General features: G+C 41.4%; 1 protein-coding gene across 3 annotated transcripts in view; it reads right to left on the bottom strand.

Moving 5' to 3' along the window:
• Positions 1-1,544: 1,544 nt before the first annotated feature.
• LOC115573947 (leucine-rich repeat and fibronectin type III domain-containing protein 1-like protein) overlaps positions 1,545-17,616 on the bottom strand; it is a 186,841-nt gene continuing 170,769 nt past the window's right edge. For all 3 annotated transcript variants that reach the window (XM_030405063.1, XM_030405072.1, XM_030405082.1), the window contains 2 exons: positions 15,270-16,222; positions 1,545-2,476 (listed from right to left, as the gene is read on the bottom strand). Coding sequence is in view for 1 of the 3 variants with exons in the window: in XM_030405082.1 (XP_030260942.1) it covers positions 16,215-16,222 (8 nt within the window). In the remaining 2 variants the exon portion in view is untranslated. The remainder of the gene's footprint in view (positions 2,477-15,269; positions 16,223-17,616) is intronic.

Below are 17,616 nucleotides of genomic sequence, written 5' to 3'. Positions count from 1 at the left end.
AAAAAAAAAATAGAGGAAAAAAAGTTAACAGGTGGTGATGAGAGCAAAGGAGAAACAGGAGACGGGAATGGTGGGGAGCTGATCCGGTGCTGGCCGCCTGCCAAGAACTGAGGAGCCGAGAACTGAGGAATGGAGTAGATCTGGGGAGCAGAATGGAGCTGTGTAGAAGCAGATTGGGTATTAAAGTTGAGAGGGAAAGAGCGGAGCAGGAGAGAGATCGGGAGATGTGGGGATTGGAGGTTAGGAGAAGAAGAATGGGAGGGAAAAGCTGAGGGGAATAGATGAGGGGAGGAGTGGAGCGATAGGAGGAGATAATAGGAGAGAAGGGAAGGGAAGGGAGGGAGCAGACAGATTTAGGTTATGTTCACAAGGAAATATTAACAGGGAATAGGAAACAAGAGGAACAGAGAGGACCTATAAAAGGTACTACCGCTCACTGAAAACAGGGCTTTGCGTAAAGCTCACTTCTCTAATGATGTCAGCTATAACATTCACACATCCATGCAAAGCGTGGATTGATTGAATGAATAACTAAGGACAAACTTGACAAGCTGTTGTGATGTTCCAGTTCTAGTCAAAACTAAAGACCCAGCGAGCAAAGCATCCATGCAGTAATGTGCAGGACAGCTTCATGTTGACGTCTCAGCAATATCCGTCATAAGTCGTTAGCATCCTCTCTGAGATGTGTTCTTTCATTTTCTGAAGGTGTTTCTTCATCAGAAGTCAGACGATGTAGAGATGTTGGGTTTCGGTGGGTTTCTTCATGCATCTCCCGTTGACCTCAAGTCAGCTATCACCACAATCTGGCACCAAAGAGTTTATAGGAGCTGTCTGCTGTGGCCAGAAATGACCCTGGTGAGAGCTGTGAGTGGACCAAAACTATGATCTGAGTGACGCTATACAGCCCTACAGTGCTGAGGGGAACTGCAGGTGGGGTCTTTACCACAATGGACCAATTTCACATTATACAGTCATTTCATCCATTGTCTATATGAAAAAAAATATATTCATTATCGAAGGTTTAAATTGAAATTCACAGTGATAATCTTTCTCAATTAACATGTCATTGTGCATTGTTAAAGCCTGGAATGCACTCTACCTTTAAGGGATTATTTAATTATAACCTATCAATAATGTTTTTTTTTTTCTCGTCTGGTAAATTTCACAGCATTATATAATGGAATAAAAGGGTATAGAGTTTAGATGAGTCACATTTTCCTTCAAAAAGTATAATGTTGCTGATTGACTTGCACAATTATTAATTCTATACTTATCCAAATGATTATGCCTTCACGTCCACCCACAACACACACCTCGACTATATTAATTTACACATTTCAAAGTTGCAATTTAGCGGTACAGTGTGGTGGAGAAGCCTGAAATTACCCTCAAAGTCTTTTAAACCTGTTGTCTACAGTGTGCGCCCTCACCCTCACTGAAAGTTGCTAACTTTGTTTACATCTCGAAAATGATACACAGTGCTTTAATTATACCTTGTCTGGCAGCGCAACTACAGGAAAAAAAAAGAAACAAGGCAGCCAGTCTTGGAGAAAGTCGTCCATTTTTGTTTTATTTTATTAGAGAAATTTCCACACACCATAAAAATTACATGTACAAAACTATAAGATTTGAAATTGCTTTATGTACACATACAAAAGATAAAGCCCAAAAGAAAAAAAGTAAGGGGGAACACAGAAGGAGAAAGTGAAGACGAAGCGTTTGTGTCCTTTTTTTAGGGGGTGTGTGTTTCTTGGGGTATGGGTCAAAAGGTTTGGAGGTTCTCTGTCTGTTTGCTCTTCTGCCAGAACTTGCATCCCTGCAGGGAACTGTAACAATCATGGCGATATTGATGATCATGACAGAGACTGCAATTACATGCACGCACATATGGATAGTACATATCTGAGATGACGCCCGTCCCATTTACATTAACCAGCATGGTGTCTGAGTAAAAGCCTTGAGCACGATATGAGAGATGCTAGTATAGATCACCTGTGTTGTTCCGATGATTAATATACTATAAAGGGATATCTGCCAGACACATGTGAAGGTGCTATTCTTTAGAAGAAGAACACTGAGTGAGATATCATTGATCACGCTGTGTGCACGTAAGCGGACTCCGTGGAGGTAATGAGAGTGTGCTAATGAAGACGTGCAGAGGCCCTCGATGACTACAATCAAGATGTTACCAATGCAGGTGGTGCAGTCATATACAGTCATACAGCAGGTTTCTTCACATTTAAGTATTTTTTTGTTGTGTCAGTGTAGAACTCGGGACATGTAAACGTATTCAGTGTTGACAGTAATGAGGGTGATTGGGATGAAATCGTCTGGTGGTGACATCAGTGAGGATGAAGACCGAAACTGATACAATTTGGCAAACCAATACCCTGCTACTTTATTTTTTTCTCTACTTCTGTCTGTTTATCTGTTTCCTTCTCAACGTCGGACGTGGCTTTCATCCTGATCACGGGGTCTGAAAGACAAAAAGAGAAAGAAAGGAATTAACTTACAATTTACTGTGATTTATTGAGAAACCTTTAAAGAGCCAAAATGTATTGAAAGCCACATGATGTATGCTGAATGACACCAGCGCGCAGAAAGCCGTGATATATTTGTGGAGAAGAGAGGGCGCTTCACCGTGTTTTGTCCACTGGAAAGGCACCCTGGAGGGCACTTTGTCACGTTATCCCCACTGGAAGGGTACCCTGGAGAGCTTTGTTTTATCCGCCATAGGGGCATCACAGAGGGCACTGCATGTTTTTGTTTTTAATATGGGGGCACCAGATCCTACACTTTCACTGAAGTTACATAGTGCACAAACAAGTGAGGGGGGCTGGGTGGCTGAGACAGAGACACCATTCACCCTATCACAGGACACTGTACCCTCAAAATGACTTTGAAGCTGTTATTTTAAGGTAAAAAAAAAACAAGTGACACAATGTTGCTTTAAAATCTCACAGATGTAGTAAATGATGACATGTTTGGATGCACCCGTCACCTACAGATGAAACATATTTTCAGCCCTTGGGGGAAAAGATGTGTTTGGTTGGAAGAGATGAGCTGCTTGTCTGGATCACATTTGTGCGTTGTGTGTCACTGGCAAAATGCTATGTGCATGATTTGGTGTATGTGTGTGTGTCTGTGTGTGTGTGTTTGTTCGTTTGCGATTTCATCATTTTTTTTCCAAACAAGGCCAACAGAGTCAGTTCCATCTCTGTGGATCAGACCAGGCCAATTCGGCAGCTGATTACACTTCAAATTATGAAGCGCACTTCATCCACCTTAACTTGTAAAGGGATGGCCTTGACAGACAGCTGCTCTCTGGGGAAGTCTGATGAAAGACATGCACAAGCCATGTTGTTTACTCACATTTATCTCCTTCCTTCTCCTATCTACTAACACAGTGATGGACAGTGTAAGACAGACAAAACTGCATCCCTACTCATGCAATGTTCTACTGAAGATGATGAAACAAACGAAGTTTGGCAAAAAGTGTAAAATAATATGATTTTTTTAAAAACATAGACTCCATGTTGGAATACCTCTGAGTCCAAGAATAGCAGTAAAACCACACGAAGTGGGCTTTCAGCTCCCCCGTTGAAGCAAATTATTAAATTCATTCTGCTAAGTGACTATAGATTTATGGGTAGAAAATGTGACGGGAAGCAATTGGCCGCCCCTCCATCCCCCTTGTTAAACAACCCCACCAACAACTCTCCCACTGTTGGCCTCATTAGTAGTGTAATGTGAGCAGGCTAAAATGATTAGCTGTCACATTGTAAGTGGTCCTCTTGGGGGGAAACCTGGTGCTATTGTCAAATCACTCATTGAGTGGTAAGCACAAACAGAGTGTAGTTAAATGTTATTGGTTATAAAAAATGAAAAACAAGAAGAAGAAAAGGACAAGACAAATGCCTCGAACAGACCACCAGTATAATAAATGCCTGACAAGATATCGATATATACAGACAGACAAGTTTGTATGTAATAGGAACAAGTTGTTGACAGTGTGTGGCATTAATTGAAAAGAGAATGACAGGCTAATGTAAATAATTGGACAGTGATATAGAACATATTTAACAGTCAGAATTACTGCAAAATGCCAATGTTATTAGCAAGTAGGGGAAGCTTAGGCCACAAGCACTCATCGCCAACTGTTTTGTGCACATTTTAATAAACAGGCAGAAAATAACCTTGTGCAGACTGGAAAAATGGCAGGACCCCACCGAGCACATTATCTGGAGAGTGTGCAGGTGAAGAGACAACCCTTTGAAAATGGTCAGTCAAACTGACAACACAGTGCACAGTAAACGAGTGTGTGCCGCAAGGCAGCTGCATAAACTAGCATTGTGAAACATATTGCCATTGTTATTATTGTATATTGTAAACAAACAAAACATGTTCACTTCAACTGTGGCACTGTAATCTTGCACAAATTAACGGACATCAGAGCAACATCAGTTTTAACTCAGCGGACAGTTTTTTTAATGAGACTGGAGTCCAAGCTGAATATGAAATACATGTACATATGTATTTAACCTTATGTTAAAATCAGATGAAATTAGAAATTGGATCCATTTCATATATTGACATTTTTGTCCAACCCACACAATTATGACATAGTACATATGATTACATATATGTGTATTCATATAACATATATGTATGTGGATTAATGTGTATTGTACAAACATTTGTGCTTAGAATATAATGTACATATGACAAATTAATATATGTTCTTTCAATAAATGTACACATTAGTCTATGGGTATTTCATGTATGTTACTGTTATATTTGTATTATTATTATATGAATTACATGCTGTTTACATGTACAGCATACTGATACAATATGAAAAAATAATTATATAGACATATATCATATATGTCATATATACATTTTACTCATACTAATTATAAGCCTGTATGTCCATATATCCATGGCTGTATGTATGTATGTGTATCTATTATCATATATTGCCTTATAGGTAACACATATGACAGTATCACTCTTGATACAGGGGCATATATGTCATATTTTAGATTTTCGTATGGGTCTCTTTGGGCTGCACAAATACACAACATCCCAGAAATACCTATAAGGGAAGATGATGTCCTTTTTTAGCTGGATTTAAATCTAAAGAGACACTGATGTTCCTCTGTGCACACTGAAGCAATTTGTGTTTACTTAAAAAACGATTGCTTTCTTATATTATATTCTTATATTTGAGCACTTGAACACAAAAATGAACACAATCAATGCAGATATAAGAATTGATGACGTAAACTGAGAGCTTCCTATAATCACAACATTCACACAACATAAAGTATTACTTTGATTATCCAGAGAAAATGGTACTTGAGCTATTATTGCTGCTTCTTTATGGCTGCAGGTTTGCACCTTTAAAACAGAGAGAGCCTATACTAAGTTGTGGATGGTAGTTGGCAACAGTTACATTATTTTGATCTCTATCAAGGTGAAATACACAAAGCTCAATCCACAGGAAAGGTTTATGGGATTTTGTGGAGGTACGCATGTTTATCTCTGTCCACTGAAGCCACAAACAGAACTCTCTGTGTGCCTATGTGTGCAATAAAATGTCAGTCTCTCCAGTTACAAGTGCCAACATTATCACATTATAAAATGACTACACAAATTGCATTGTAAACACAACTTCATTTGCACCTCTTTACCAAATGTGTGAGAAAAAAAAATCCCACTGCGATTGCGTGAGACAGTCCTGCACAGAGCCCTAAGCCCATGTTCAGGCCAACATTAGCGCTTTGTGAAAAAACACATTTTAAAAAAAATGCAAGCCTCTCATCCATTTTAATGAGATCACTGCACTGGCATAGTGGGAGTGCCCACCCAGAGGGCTCAGACAAAAAGAAAAAAATAGAAAAAGACAACAGAATGAACTCGGCTGAACTTGTGCTGCAGCTGCAAATCAACAGCAGTCCTTGTAGATCATATTGTTAAGTCAAGGCTGTAATTCTACTGGTGTATTTCACTGTAGCCCACCTGAAGTAGCACACCCGCACCAACCCTTATCTTCAGACTGGACACCCAGCGAGAGTGTAAATGGCCGGGTAGGGCCCCCCTATGCAGTTGAAATCACTTCTACAGCTGGCATAGAAAGAGTGTTAATGACATTGGAAACAAATAACTGTCGGATATTATAATAACTGATTCAAGACAGAAAAAATAACGGTGACTGTTCCCTTCAACTGCCCACCCAGTTCCTCCACCTTTCAATATGGCATACAGTGCTGAATACTGAGATTACAGCAGAAAGTTAGCCTTGCTCTTTGCACCTAAACTTGATCAGAGGGGTTTAAGCAGACTGACTAGCACTGGCACTTTTTGAGACGTGCCCTCTCCCTAACAGGCTATAAATTCCACTAAACGCTGGTCCAAGTGATTAAACCACCACCAGTCCTTTCTAATACACTCCAACATGTGCACGAATTGTACTGACAAAAAGACATGAAAGCGCTCTCTGATTACCGCCTGCACGTTAATGTGAACCGCAACCTCATCCGACATCTATCTTAATAATACTTGAGCGTCTTCTGATAATTATTTAAAACAAGTCTCATCCTATCTGGATGACGACAGAATGACACTAGTGTGGTTTCAGATGAAGTTAAAGCGAATGTCTGGATCTCAGATTGCGAAAATGGAGCAATATTTAGCAGTATGTGGCGTTCTCTGGTGCATCTTTCTGTGGCATGTAAACTGCACAGGTTTTCAGGGGATTAGTCTCAGGTACACTGCTTTTTTGTTGTTAAACCAAGGATTGTTTTTTGCCTGTTTAAAAGTGACAAATCTAACATCTAATGCACAATAGGCATAAAAAAACCCTTTACCTATAAATCCCATTAACACAAGACAACAAGCCCAACCTTTCACTGCAACACTGTGATAAACTTAGCCTTTAGCAGACACAAAAAAAACACAACAACACTCTACTCCAGGGCTTTGTTCAGCCTGACATTTAAAAAAAACAAAACCTCACCTCTCAATACTAAACGTTACCCCTGACACTATTATTTGTGTAAGGCTTTGAATCCTCCAATAAACCAATAGGGCACTACAGAGCGCTTTATGTTTATAACACCAGCAAGACTCCGATCTCCAAATTCAGCACTCTCAGATCCCAGCCTCATATCAACCACACACAAGATAAACAGTATCAGCGTGTTCAGTGCAAAGCTGCAGATCGAAGAACCAAGGGGCCGGCCTGCTAAAACCTTAAACCTGCACAAGATTTGAATCCTTCAACAGTCCCATTTTCTCTCCTGTCTGCTGAAGGAATTGGGTTTCTGCTGAGGGAGATAAATGAAAGGCCTCTAACTCAAAGTCCCTGTGACCAAGTGGTTTCGAAACTGTTTCTAGCCTGCCCCTCTTCAGAAGCTGAACAAAGTGTATGCCCACCAGCCACCTGGCTGTTTTTATCAGACTAATGGAAAAGGATCCAAGTTGAATTTTAACCAACAAAAAGTCAGCATGATAGCATGAGCAAACACTTGTGTATTTTCATTACATGAATCTTAACTTAGTTTCACTCCATTTTTTGCGCTTGACTGGAATCTTCTACAAGGCTTGACGGATGTGGCTCAGCTATTAGTAACATATTCACCCTAGACTGGCCAAAGAGTGCAGCCAAATTTCCAAATACTAACATGTTAGCCAGACAGCAGTGAGAACTAACAATAGTTTATGTTCCTTATAATAATGTTAGGTGTTTTCTTACATGTGAATGAGACATGAGGTCGTGGGATGTGTTTATCAATGTCAATGATATGCTGTGCTCACCGCTGTGGCCTATTCTTCAGGCACTATCTAAGAGAGTTGCACAAAACATGCAGCCACCGAGCCTGTTGCTCAGCAGCTAGCTAAATCAGTAGCACAAAGCACACAGCCCCTAAGCCTGCTGATCGAGAGCTAGCTTAGTCACTAGCACAAAGCTCACAGCCACCAATCCAAAGAGCAGAGTCTCTGCGGCTGCAACAGATTCAGTTAGCACAAAGCACACACCTACACCTTCACAGACTGTGAAGGTGTAGGTGTGTGCTATGAGTTTTATAGCTCAACTAGTGCTGAGTGGTAAATCTACAGCATCCAATTATAGCTCCTCTCACCGGAGCCACCACACTGATCTCTGTCTCTCTCGCCTGCAACACAATTGACTTTTACAGGTCCGTGTATCACTAAATGTCACCCAGTTGCGCTTGCTATCCTGTTTAATTTTTAAAACGGTTATAAATATAACTGCTGCTTCCTCATTTGCATCCCAGGCTCTCAGTGCCAATTAAAGATTATTCTGCTGCCCCTGAACGAGAAGTTTAAATCACTTTCAGTGCTGCAGTATGTGCACGTATCAGACAGATGTGCTCGAATTAAAGAAAAAAAAAAAGAAAAGACAGTGCTCACAGCCAACAAAACCATCCAGTAAATTCAGCACTGTCTCATCACTTAAGTGTTATTTTTATTGTTAAGAAATGGTGCAAATATACTGAGATCAGTGCAAAAGCATCGGTACGCTGATGCAATGTCCCAAAGTAGGAGTCATCAGAGTTCATGTTTTTGGCTTCAGATTCTGAAATCACTCCATCTGATGGGATAAGGGTTGGAGGGGCTGTGGGTATTTACCGAATACACAAACCGACAACAGTGCTTTTAAACAGCTGAATGCGCCGCTTCACTGACCTTCGCAAACTGATGCTGGAACACCGAGAGCGAGATCTTTTGCCGGACAAATCCCAGTGGTGCTCACATTTCTGGCGCTCAACACTCCCCAGAAAGCAGCTTTTTTTTTTTTTTTTTTCTTTCTGAGGCTACTTCAGGCCAGTTTAGTATTCAAAGCTTTCCAGATGCCTCTCCCTGGTGTGCGACTGACAGAAATGTCAACTTTTCCAGTATGACTGACACATGAATCAATCCTCTGAATGACTCGCACACCCAAAGAGGGGACACGCTCACTCATGCAGGAGGATCGGCACGTTTCTGGCGGCCTCAAAACATTTTTTAAAAAATAGGCGTATCAATGGGAAGTAGCCCCGATCTTTCCACGAGAATCTGTTTTCTGAATATGGGTACGTGTTTGTTTCAGCCGAGCGCATCATGGGCCTCGCTGTCAAGATCTTTTCTTTCAACCATTTAAAAAGAAGGATAAGGAGTCATACAATAAACACGCACAAAAATAAACATGCACTGTGTGTACGTTGTGTCATCTATTATTCGCACTGGCGTGTTTTCTTTCCGAGGGACCAAAGGCACCTCTCAGCACAATACAGCTGCAGCTCAATACACACTGAGTAATCCTCCGCACATCCCACTCGCTGTTCTCCTTCTGTTTTCCCCTCTATTCCTCTTCTCATCCTTTTTCTCAAACTTCTCCTCCTCCTCCTCCTCCTTTTCTGTGCTCTCGCTCAAAGTCTTTGCATCTCCTCTCCTCCTCCTTTTCTTTAATCCTTGCCTTTTCCTTTCCTCCTTTATGTCCTCTTATTTATAAAGCTGATTATCTCTTGTGGCCTCTCTCTCTCTCCCCATGTCGCTCCTCTCTGTGAAGCCATGCTGGCACAATAAGTTCATCAGTGGGGTATCCAGCAGACCATGTCAACCAGCCATAAACAAGCTACATTTGAAATGTCACCTTGTCCTCCTCTTCCTGTTTCTGTTCTCCCTTGTACATTCTATTTTTAACATTTCCCCCCCATATTCACTTTATACTTACTCTCCCTGCTCTATCTAGCACCCCCCATCTCTCTTTTCTCTCCCCACTTCCTGTCTGCAATCCACGCTTCCTTCCTACTTTTGTCTTTCATCTCCCCCTCCGTTAAGGCTCACCGCAGGCATCGCTGACCTTGTCGTGCTCTTGTAGGACACTCGTCTTACATCACCACAGGTCACATGCACACATTTGCACAGTGGAGATGTGCACTCTATCTTTGCGTAGGGGCTCCGCATGTGTGCTCTCCCTTTCTTTTTTTGAGTCGTTCTCACTGACACAGCTGGAAGGCCAAGAGCGAGGAGCACAGGATCCTGCGGGGACGTGTAGTAGAACCCACGGTCATTTTAAGATATGTAAGTGCGTGTATGCATTTGTCTGTGTGTGTGTGTGTGTGTTTGAGAGTTTTTTTCAAATGCGGTAATCTATGCATGGCCACGTCTAGCTACATTACTGCCACATCAGCCGCCAGATGCGACATGCTCCTTAAATTGAAGTCATAGCATGGCCCATCAGCCGGCACGCAGGGAGCACACACTGCATCTCCTCTACTGTTAAGGTGGTAATAACAACTACAGTCGGTGTGTATCTTACTGCGCGTGTTTTAGCCTCCATAAATGAAATAAACTGAATGACTCCTACAGTGGAGTCGGTAAATGGCGCTGCGAGATGGCCACAGATGGAAGCTGCCGCATTTAAGAGGAAGATGGAACAAGTGTCATTTTAAGCATTTGATTGCATTCAAGAACTTTTATGTATGCCTTAAAGGGACTCTATGTAGCAATTTATAGCAATTTACATGAGTAACACATTTTTAATTGACTTGAAAAATGATAACTTTCCCCTTCTCCTTGTTGCCTATACAAGCTTGATCATTAATCGATGCTACTGGACTTTGGACTTCTGTGTGATTGTCCAAAAGATGTGACTTTAGACACTCACTTGCCACTCCGCCAACAGAGAGCAACAGTAGTCAGTTAAGAAGTGCAGTCCACTAACACAAACTAAAGACCAGCTTCGAAGTACAACACAGAAGTTCTACAGAGCTCCTTTAATATATGTGTGGAAAGATCTTTAAATATATAATGCAACAGTCAGCAGCTGGTTAGCTTAGCGTAGCATAAAGGCTGAAAATGGGAAAAAGTATAGTTTGGTAGTGACTTCCTGCGCCCGCCCAAAAATAGTCCTACGCCAAGCAGCCTGTAGAATAACATTTTATCTTTTTGAATCTGCATAAAGGCTTGCTGTTTTACCACTGTTTACAGTTTCATGCTAAGCTACATTAACCAGCTGCTGGCTCAAGGCTCATATTTAACAACTTGCAGTTGAAATTATTCGTCTCATGCAACAAAGACAGTCGGATCATTTGAAAAAATAAAAAAGTCAAACTTTTCATTTAAGTGTTTTTCCTTCAGAGCTGAAAGCAGAACGCACAAAAGAATCACGCTGATGAAACTTTCATGAAAATCTAATTGGTGCACATATGGCCACCTCACACTCCCCATATTTGTAATCACACAAGTTGGACATTTTTCAGTGAGGATAATAAGCTCTTAATGCGATGCTTGGGTGGCCGCTTCACTTTAGGGAGGAGGAAGCAGCAGTGAACTGTGTCAGGGAGGAGGGAACAACATGCGACAGTCATTCATCATCTTCATTATCAAGGTGTCCGCAGAGCGTTGAGCAAGCTTCATTTACTTTTATGACTGAGGGGGAACAAAAGGGAGGGGGGGGAAACTACGCCAGGATTTATTCCTGGAGGTGACAGTGCAGACTTTTTTCCCCTGCAAAGAGATCTCAATCTAAATTAGATGCATTTTCTCATGAAACCACACACAACTTAAACAGATTAACCACATCTGTCACGCTAGAGGACCAAAGGTGTAAACCAGTACAATCTATTTGGTATTGAGCTGATACTGTGCAGCCTTCAAGGGTTATTACACAATCTGCAATCATCATATGTTTCATATTTACATTTTCATCTTAGCTAATGTGGTGCCATTGATGAGTGCAACCTTTAAAACTCTCTAAAAAGTCGGACTTTGCAGTTTTGCATTGGAGCCGTATTGATTGTAACAGAGACGATCACAGCGATCAAATGTCCTTTCCACCTGCTCTCCCACTGGCACCTCATCCCTGCGGTGAAACAGGACATATCATTATATTTTGAAGATGAGTTAGAAACCGTAAATAACTACAGGCGAAAATCTATTCATCCCATCACCTTCCCGCCAGCCAATGAGCTTCACAGTCCAAAATAAATAAATAAATAAATGGAATACAGTATGTGATCCATCCAAGTGTATTATGAGAATAAAAACAGCAACAACTGCAACCAGAGAGTGAGAGACAAATCACAACTGAGGCACTTTACGAAGCCATTTTAATTCCATGTGGGATCTGTTTTTATAGAAGGCTTTTAGGTTGTGTATTTGTCTCATGTTGTCTCTCGCTCACTCTCTCTCTTGCATGTGTTTCTGTGTGTGTGTGTGTGTGTGTGTGTGTGTGTGTTTACGTGCATGTAAGAAATGGACGAAAAGGCTTAAAACAATCGCCAGCAACGACCAAGTCTGTGAGAAAAGTGTGTTTGTTAAACAGCTTCTAGTGCCTGACATCTGCAATACTGAGGTGACACACACACACCCCCACGCACATGCAGAGACACACACACACAGATATACAGTCATAGGTGTATACAGGACTAGAAAAAACAACTGACTGATTCATTGCTATTATCACTGAGTGAACAAAGTGGTTGTGTTTTATTGAAATGTTCATTAAGTTAAAGCAGGAGATAGTTGTTGAACTGCCGGCCCGGCAAATACATTGTGTCAATTACTTACTGGGGAAAATAATGCCTCAGGTTCACTGTCTCATCAAAACACAGCAGAAATCACTGTTATTTACAATATCACTATGCTTTCTGCACTTCGAATATTACAGAGTTGTTTGTTAGCAAACAAGATGTTGTGAACTGATGACTGATTTGTTACTATAAAGCAAGGAATCTTTCTTTCTTTCTTTCTTTCTTTCTTAGCAAACTTGGCAGGTTTGTTGCTGAGGATCCAGGGAACAGCAGTGTCAAATTCGGACAGACAACACTTTTAATATTAACCAACACCAGTCAAATGCTGTTCCTGTGCTATGCTGTTGAATGACTTTTTGCTAAATATTAGTATGATGTCATAGGGAAGTTGACCCTTGACCTTTGGGTATAAATTGAACCAATGACACATTTTATCCTAGTAGACATTTGTATAAAAAGTTGTTGTTATAGTCATTTAAGCTGCTGAACAATGGCCGAATATGTGTTTTGTGAGGTCATGGTGACCATTGTGACCACCTAATTTTTATTAGCTCATCCTTGAGTACTTGAGTGGGCATTTGTTCTAAATTTCCCTCGAGGCATTCTCGAGATATTTGGTTGACAAGAAATGCTTCCGGCCATGTAAAACAGCTGTAAAAACACCCTCTGCTTTGCTTTTATGGGTGTGTATTGAGACGGACTGAATTATCTTTGGCCAAACTGAAATTTACTAGACAAGAAAATCAATTGAATGTACCACTGCACAAACAATGATTCTGATTTTGTGTCTCTGAGAACTGCTGCAATTAAGGGAAACATATCCAACCATGGTGAAAGTAATTCATGATAATTATATTCTGTGCTAATTATGTACTCTGAAAAGCTTATTGCATAGCAAGTAAATAACATGGTTCTATTACTTAAATTAAGTCCAAATGGATACAGTGCAGTCTAAAGAAGCAATTCAAGTCTAGTGAGGAGCACTTTAGTCGTTCCTTGATGTATGACCTGTTGAAACAGCAGGTAAATCAGGAACATAACATGGCCATCAGGTAGATCACTGACACACAGTCTCACACTGTCCCACATTTGAAACAGAAAGGCAAAAGGGACATGCTTAGTAACGGTGGATCATTAGTTATTTAGTAAACCGCTATCCAAAATTGACAAAACAAACAAACACATTTTTTTTTTCTCAGAACTGAAGCAGAATTAATGAAAACTGCCCTAGAGCCAGCGTTATTGGAAGGTTGCTGGTTCGATTCCCTTGGTCTACATGTTGAAGTGTCCGATGTGCACAATACTGAACCCCAACTTCTCCTGATGCGCTGGTCGCCACCTTGCATGGCAGCCACCACCATAAGTGTATGAAAGTATGTATGTATGAATTACTGTAAGTTGCTTTGACAAAAGTGTCTGCTAAATACCCTAAAATGTAAATGTAAAACTGACGGTCATAACATTAACATACTGTTGAATTAGCAAAGATAATTTGTTTTCTTATTGAGAAATGCTGAGGATAGCCTCAAGGAACCCATAACTTGGCATAACCACAATAGAAAATGTTGCATTTTAGCTGTTTTCTCGCGAAACGCCTATAAACCTTCATCACCATCATAAAGATGATCAAAATAAATCAGGAATTTCTTGCTAAAGTTAGGTATTTTAGAAAATCTCTCAAAATAACGTATTTCCCACCGATAAGAGAAAGATCCGCCGTTCAAAAGACTTGACAGTCACTTGACATGGACAGGGGACCAAAAAAAAAAAAAAAATAGGTAGAATAAAAAGTGCCTGTCTCACAATTGTAGAGACATTAATGTGAAAACTGAGGCTCGTTCTGCTGTATATTGATGAAGCTGTTACATATTTTTATGTGAGACTGGGTTCACTGATAAACTGCGGCTGTTTCTTGTTCAGGTAAGAAAGGAGCAGATGATACTTCTCCTGAAGATATTGTTGAGCAGGTTTATAACCTCAGACAGTGGGGAGCTACAGTGCATTACTGAAATTTGACTTCTTAACAGAATATGCTATTGATTACCTCTAATAACTATGTCGCTTCATCTCGGTGAGAATCTCTGTGGCCTGGGGAGTTCGGCAGTGCCGCAGCATCAGACAGCAGCCTCTGTCCATAATTAAAGAGTTATTGCTGATCCCCCCCTCTTTCTACAGGCAAAGTCCATCCCTATGGCTGTATTGTTATAGCTCATAACCAAATTCCCCCTAGCATATTATATCCTCAACCGGTATTTGATCAGTTACTCGGGCAGGCAGGGGATAAAACAACAGACATCTGATGGGCTGAGAGAGGAGCAGGAGATAAGGAGTGACTCACACACAAAAAAGAGCAAGAAACCAACAGGAGGGGGGGAAATGCATTTCCTGTCGCCTGTTGTGATATTGTCAGTGGAGAGAAGTAACGAAGCGGCTCGTTTAGCCAAGGTGGCTCTCTAATTGTTGAGCTGACAGCAATTAGATGGCGCTCGTTAAAGCTCTGCCCTCATTAGGTTACAGACCACTCGCGGCAAGAGGAGACACTGCAAAGTGCGAGTGTGTCTTAAACAATGGGGCAGGACCAAGAACTGTTGGACGGCCAAGGTAACTGCCAGCGGGTTAGCATATGTCACGCTAATTAACGGGCCCTGATCTTTTAGGTGAAAGAACTTCTTCATTTGACTGCTTGTTTGGTTAAGTTCATGGGCTAATTGGAGGGTTACTCACCTGTTTAAGTGGGCCTGGAGAGATGTGAGAAGGTTGAGGTCCACAAGGTCCTCAGCAAGTCCCATCCAGTGGAGTGCAGACAGAGTGGGAAAACACAGACTGGACCAGCCGATAACAGGCCCTTCTTGTCTAGTCCGTTTTAGTCCTCATCAGATCAGTCTGAGACCTTTCAGTGTAGTCTACTCAGGCCCACTGGGTCCAGGTTTACTCAGGTTCTCTCCAGATCAAACCAGTTCACGTAAGTCCCCGTGTGTGCTTTGTGCTTTCCAGAAACAGATTTATGATTGGGAGTCCAGTCAGGATTAAAATCCAGCTCCAGTGAGTCATTACTGTCAGTATGTAAGACATGTTCGTGATCAAGACCATCCGGATGTTTTTTTTTCTGTCCGACGTTATTCCCCTTTCTGTTTGTGCAGTCTGACATGTTGTAAATCCAGGTTGAGTGTGATTATCTATGCATCCAACTTTTACTGTTTGTGTTTTTTGTTCTTTTTTTAGACCATCCACTTGGGGATCTGTCCGTGCATGCTGATGCTGCGCCAGATGGTGAAAAGTTCCTTCTTATTATCAGACACATCCATATGGCTGTCTGTGTCTCGCTGTTTCAGTTATCTACGTCCACTGTCTCCACGTGCACGCTGATAGAAAACACTTCTCAAAGTGGAACATTTGATGATGATCACGTCGACAGGCATAATCCTGCAGCAACAGACACCGGGTCTTGACACAGACGTCAGATCCAGACGCGAGAAACCAAGATTAGCAGTTAAACATAAACCAGACGGTACAGGTCCATGACCCCATGATATCCATGGAAACAAAGTAATGGGTACAGTAAACAGGAGATACTAGGGAAGGAGCTATAGGGCCTTTTTTTTTCTTCAGAGTTTTCACCAGCTCGTCCCTGGTGGTGACTCTTCACATCCGCCACTCAGACCAACAACATCAGGGTTCTAGAAAAACAGGAGAGCAAGAACACAAAAGTTTGAAAGAAGAACATTACAAACACTGCATTAGATGGAAAAGGATATTGGGTGCAAAGGCGTGACTTCTAACAACAGAACAAGGACGTTAAATAATAGGGATCTGGAGAAGAACATAAGGTCTCGAGAAGGGGATAGAAGGTTCTGGGAACACAATGTTTAAAACAAGAGGCCAAGGTCCAAGAGGCACAACTGGGCACCTGTGAGATCTGGAGAACACCAATTAGAGCTATAATAACACCAAACATTAAGACCATCGCTGTGTTTAATATATCTTGTGAAAGCACAGCTAAACTCCTTTATTGGCTTTAACTTCTGTTGTTTGGAAGCACAAGTTGAACCAGACTTGATCCGACCCACGGGCCTGATTTATGAAAAAAACCTCCAAGGGGTTCATTTGTTTTCATAACGCATGTCACGACTTGAAGTTGAAAAAATTTCTCATATTCACAGACGAAAACTTTTGTGTTTTTCAGGGAGCGTATTACCTCCTGAGGGGCGAACAAGAAGAAATGAAGCAATATGAAAGCGGAGGTTCAAATGTTATGTTTTTTTTGTTTTTTTTTCAGACTTGTCTCGGAGCCAAACAAATGAAAAGGGACACGGATCACAACTCAGTAGTTTTGTTGACTTGTTTAGTCGGGCTGTTTCTCGTTTTGCTTTTGTTTGTTTTTTAAACGTTTAAAAGATTCAATAATGCGTCTCACTTCATATCTAAATGCCACTGAAAACACGGAATTGTGCCTCAATCGGCAGAATGTCACATATTATATCCTTATGTAGAATTGCATCCAAAACACGTCACTTTTTTTTTTAAACTTGGAGAATCTGTTTTCTCTTCTTTTGTGAGGGCTGCTGTGAAGTTGGCGGATACAACAAATGCATCGGCGAGGCGTGCTGACAAGCGAAAGCAAATAAGTGCCTATAGCTCGGAGAGTGATGAAGCGGCGTCGCGGTGGTATACTGCCGCAGCTGCTATTTGTAATGTGCGTGTTTGTCAGGAGAGCGTCTCTTAAGTGTATTTGTCAGGAGGAACATTTCTTAACTGCATTTATGTACAGCCAGTGCTTATTGTGTCAGTTTAAGAATGAAGCAGAGTCTTCCTAATGCCTCAGACTGTATTCATCCATCACAACCGCTGCATATCTCCCCTGTCTTCTCCCCTCCATCCTCCTCCTCCTCTCCCCCCCTTCTCCTCCATCACTTGGCGCGCCATGCAGATGGATGAAGGAGATGGGAGAGGAGAGAGGAGAAAGGCAGTATGGGAAGAGGATAACGCGGCGTGAGAGGCAAGGAGATGGATGGAGAGGAGAGGAGAAATGAAAAATAAGTACGCAGACAAAGGTGTTATGAATAGAGAACAG

Source organism: Sparus aurata, chromosome 2 (assembly GCF_900880675.1).
Source record: "Sparus aurata chromosome 2, fSpaAur1.1, whole genome shotgun sequence".
In the NCBI taxonomy this organism is placed as follows: domain Eukaryota; kingdom Metazoa; phylum Chordata; class Actinopteri; order Spariformes; family Sparidae; genus Sparus; species Sparus aurata.
The sequence above is the reverse complement of the archived record's forward strand: the minus strand, read 5'-3'. Positions and strand labels throughout refer to the sequence as shown.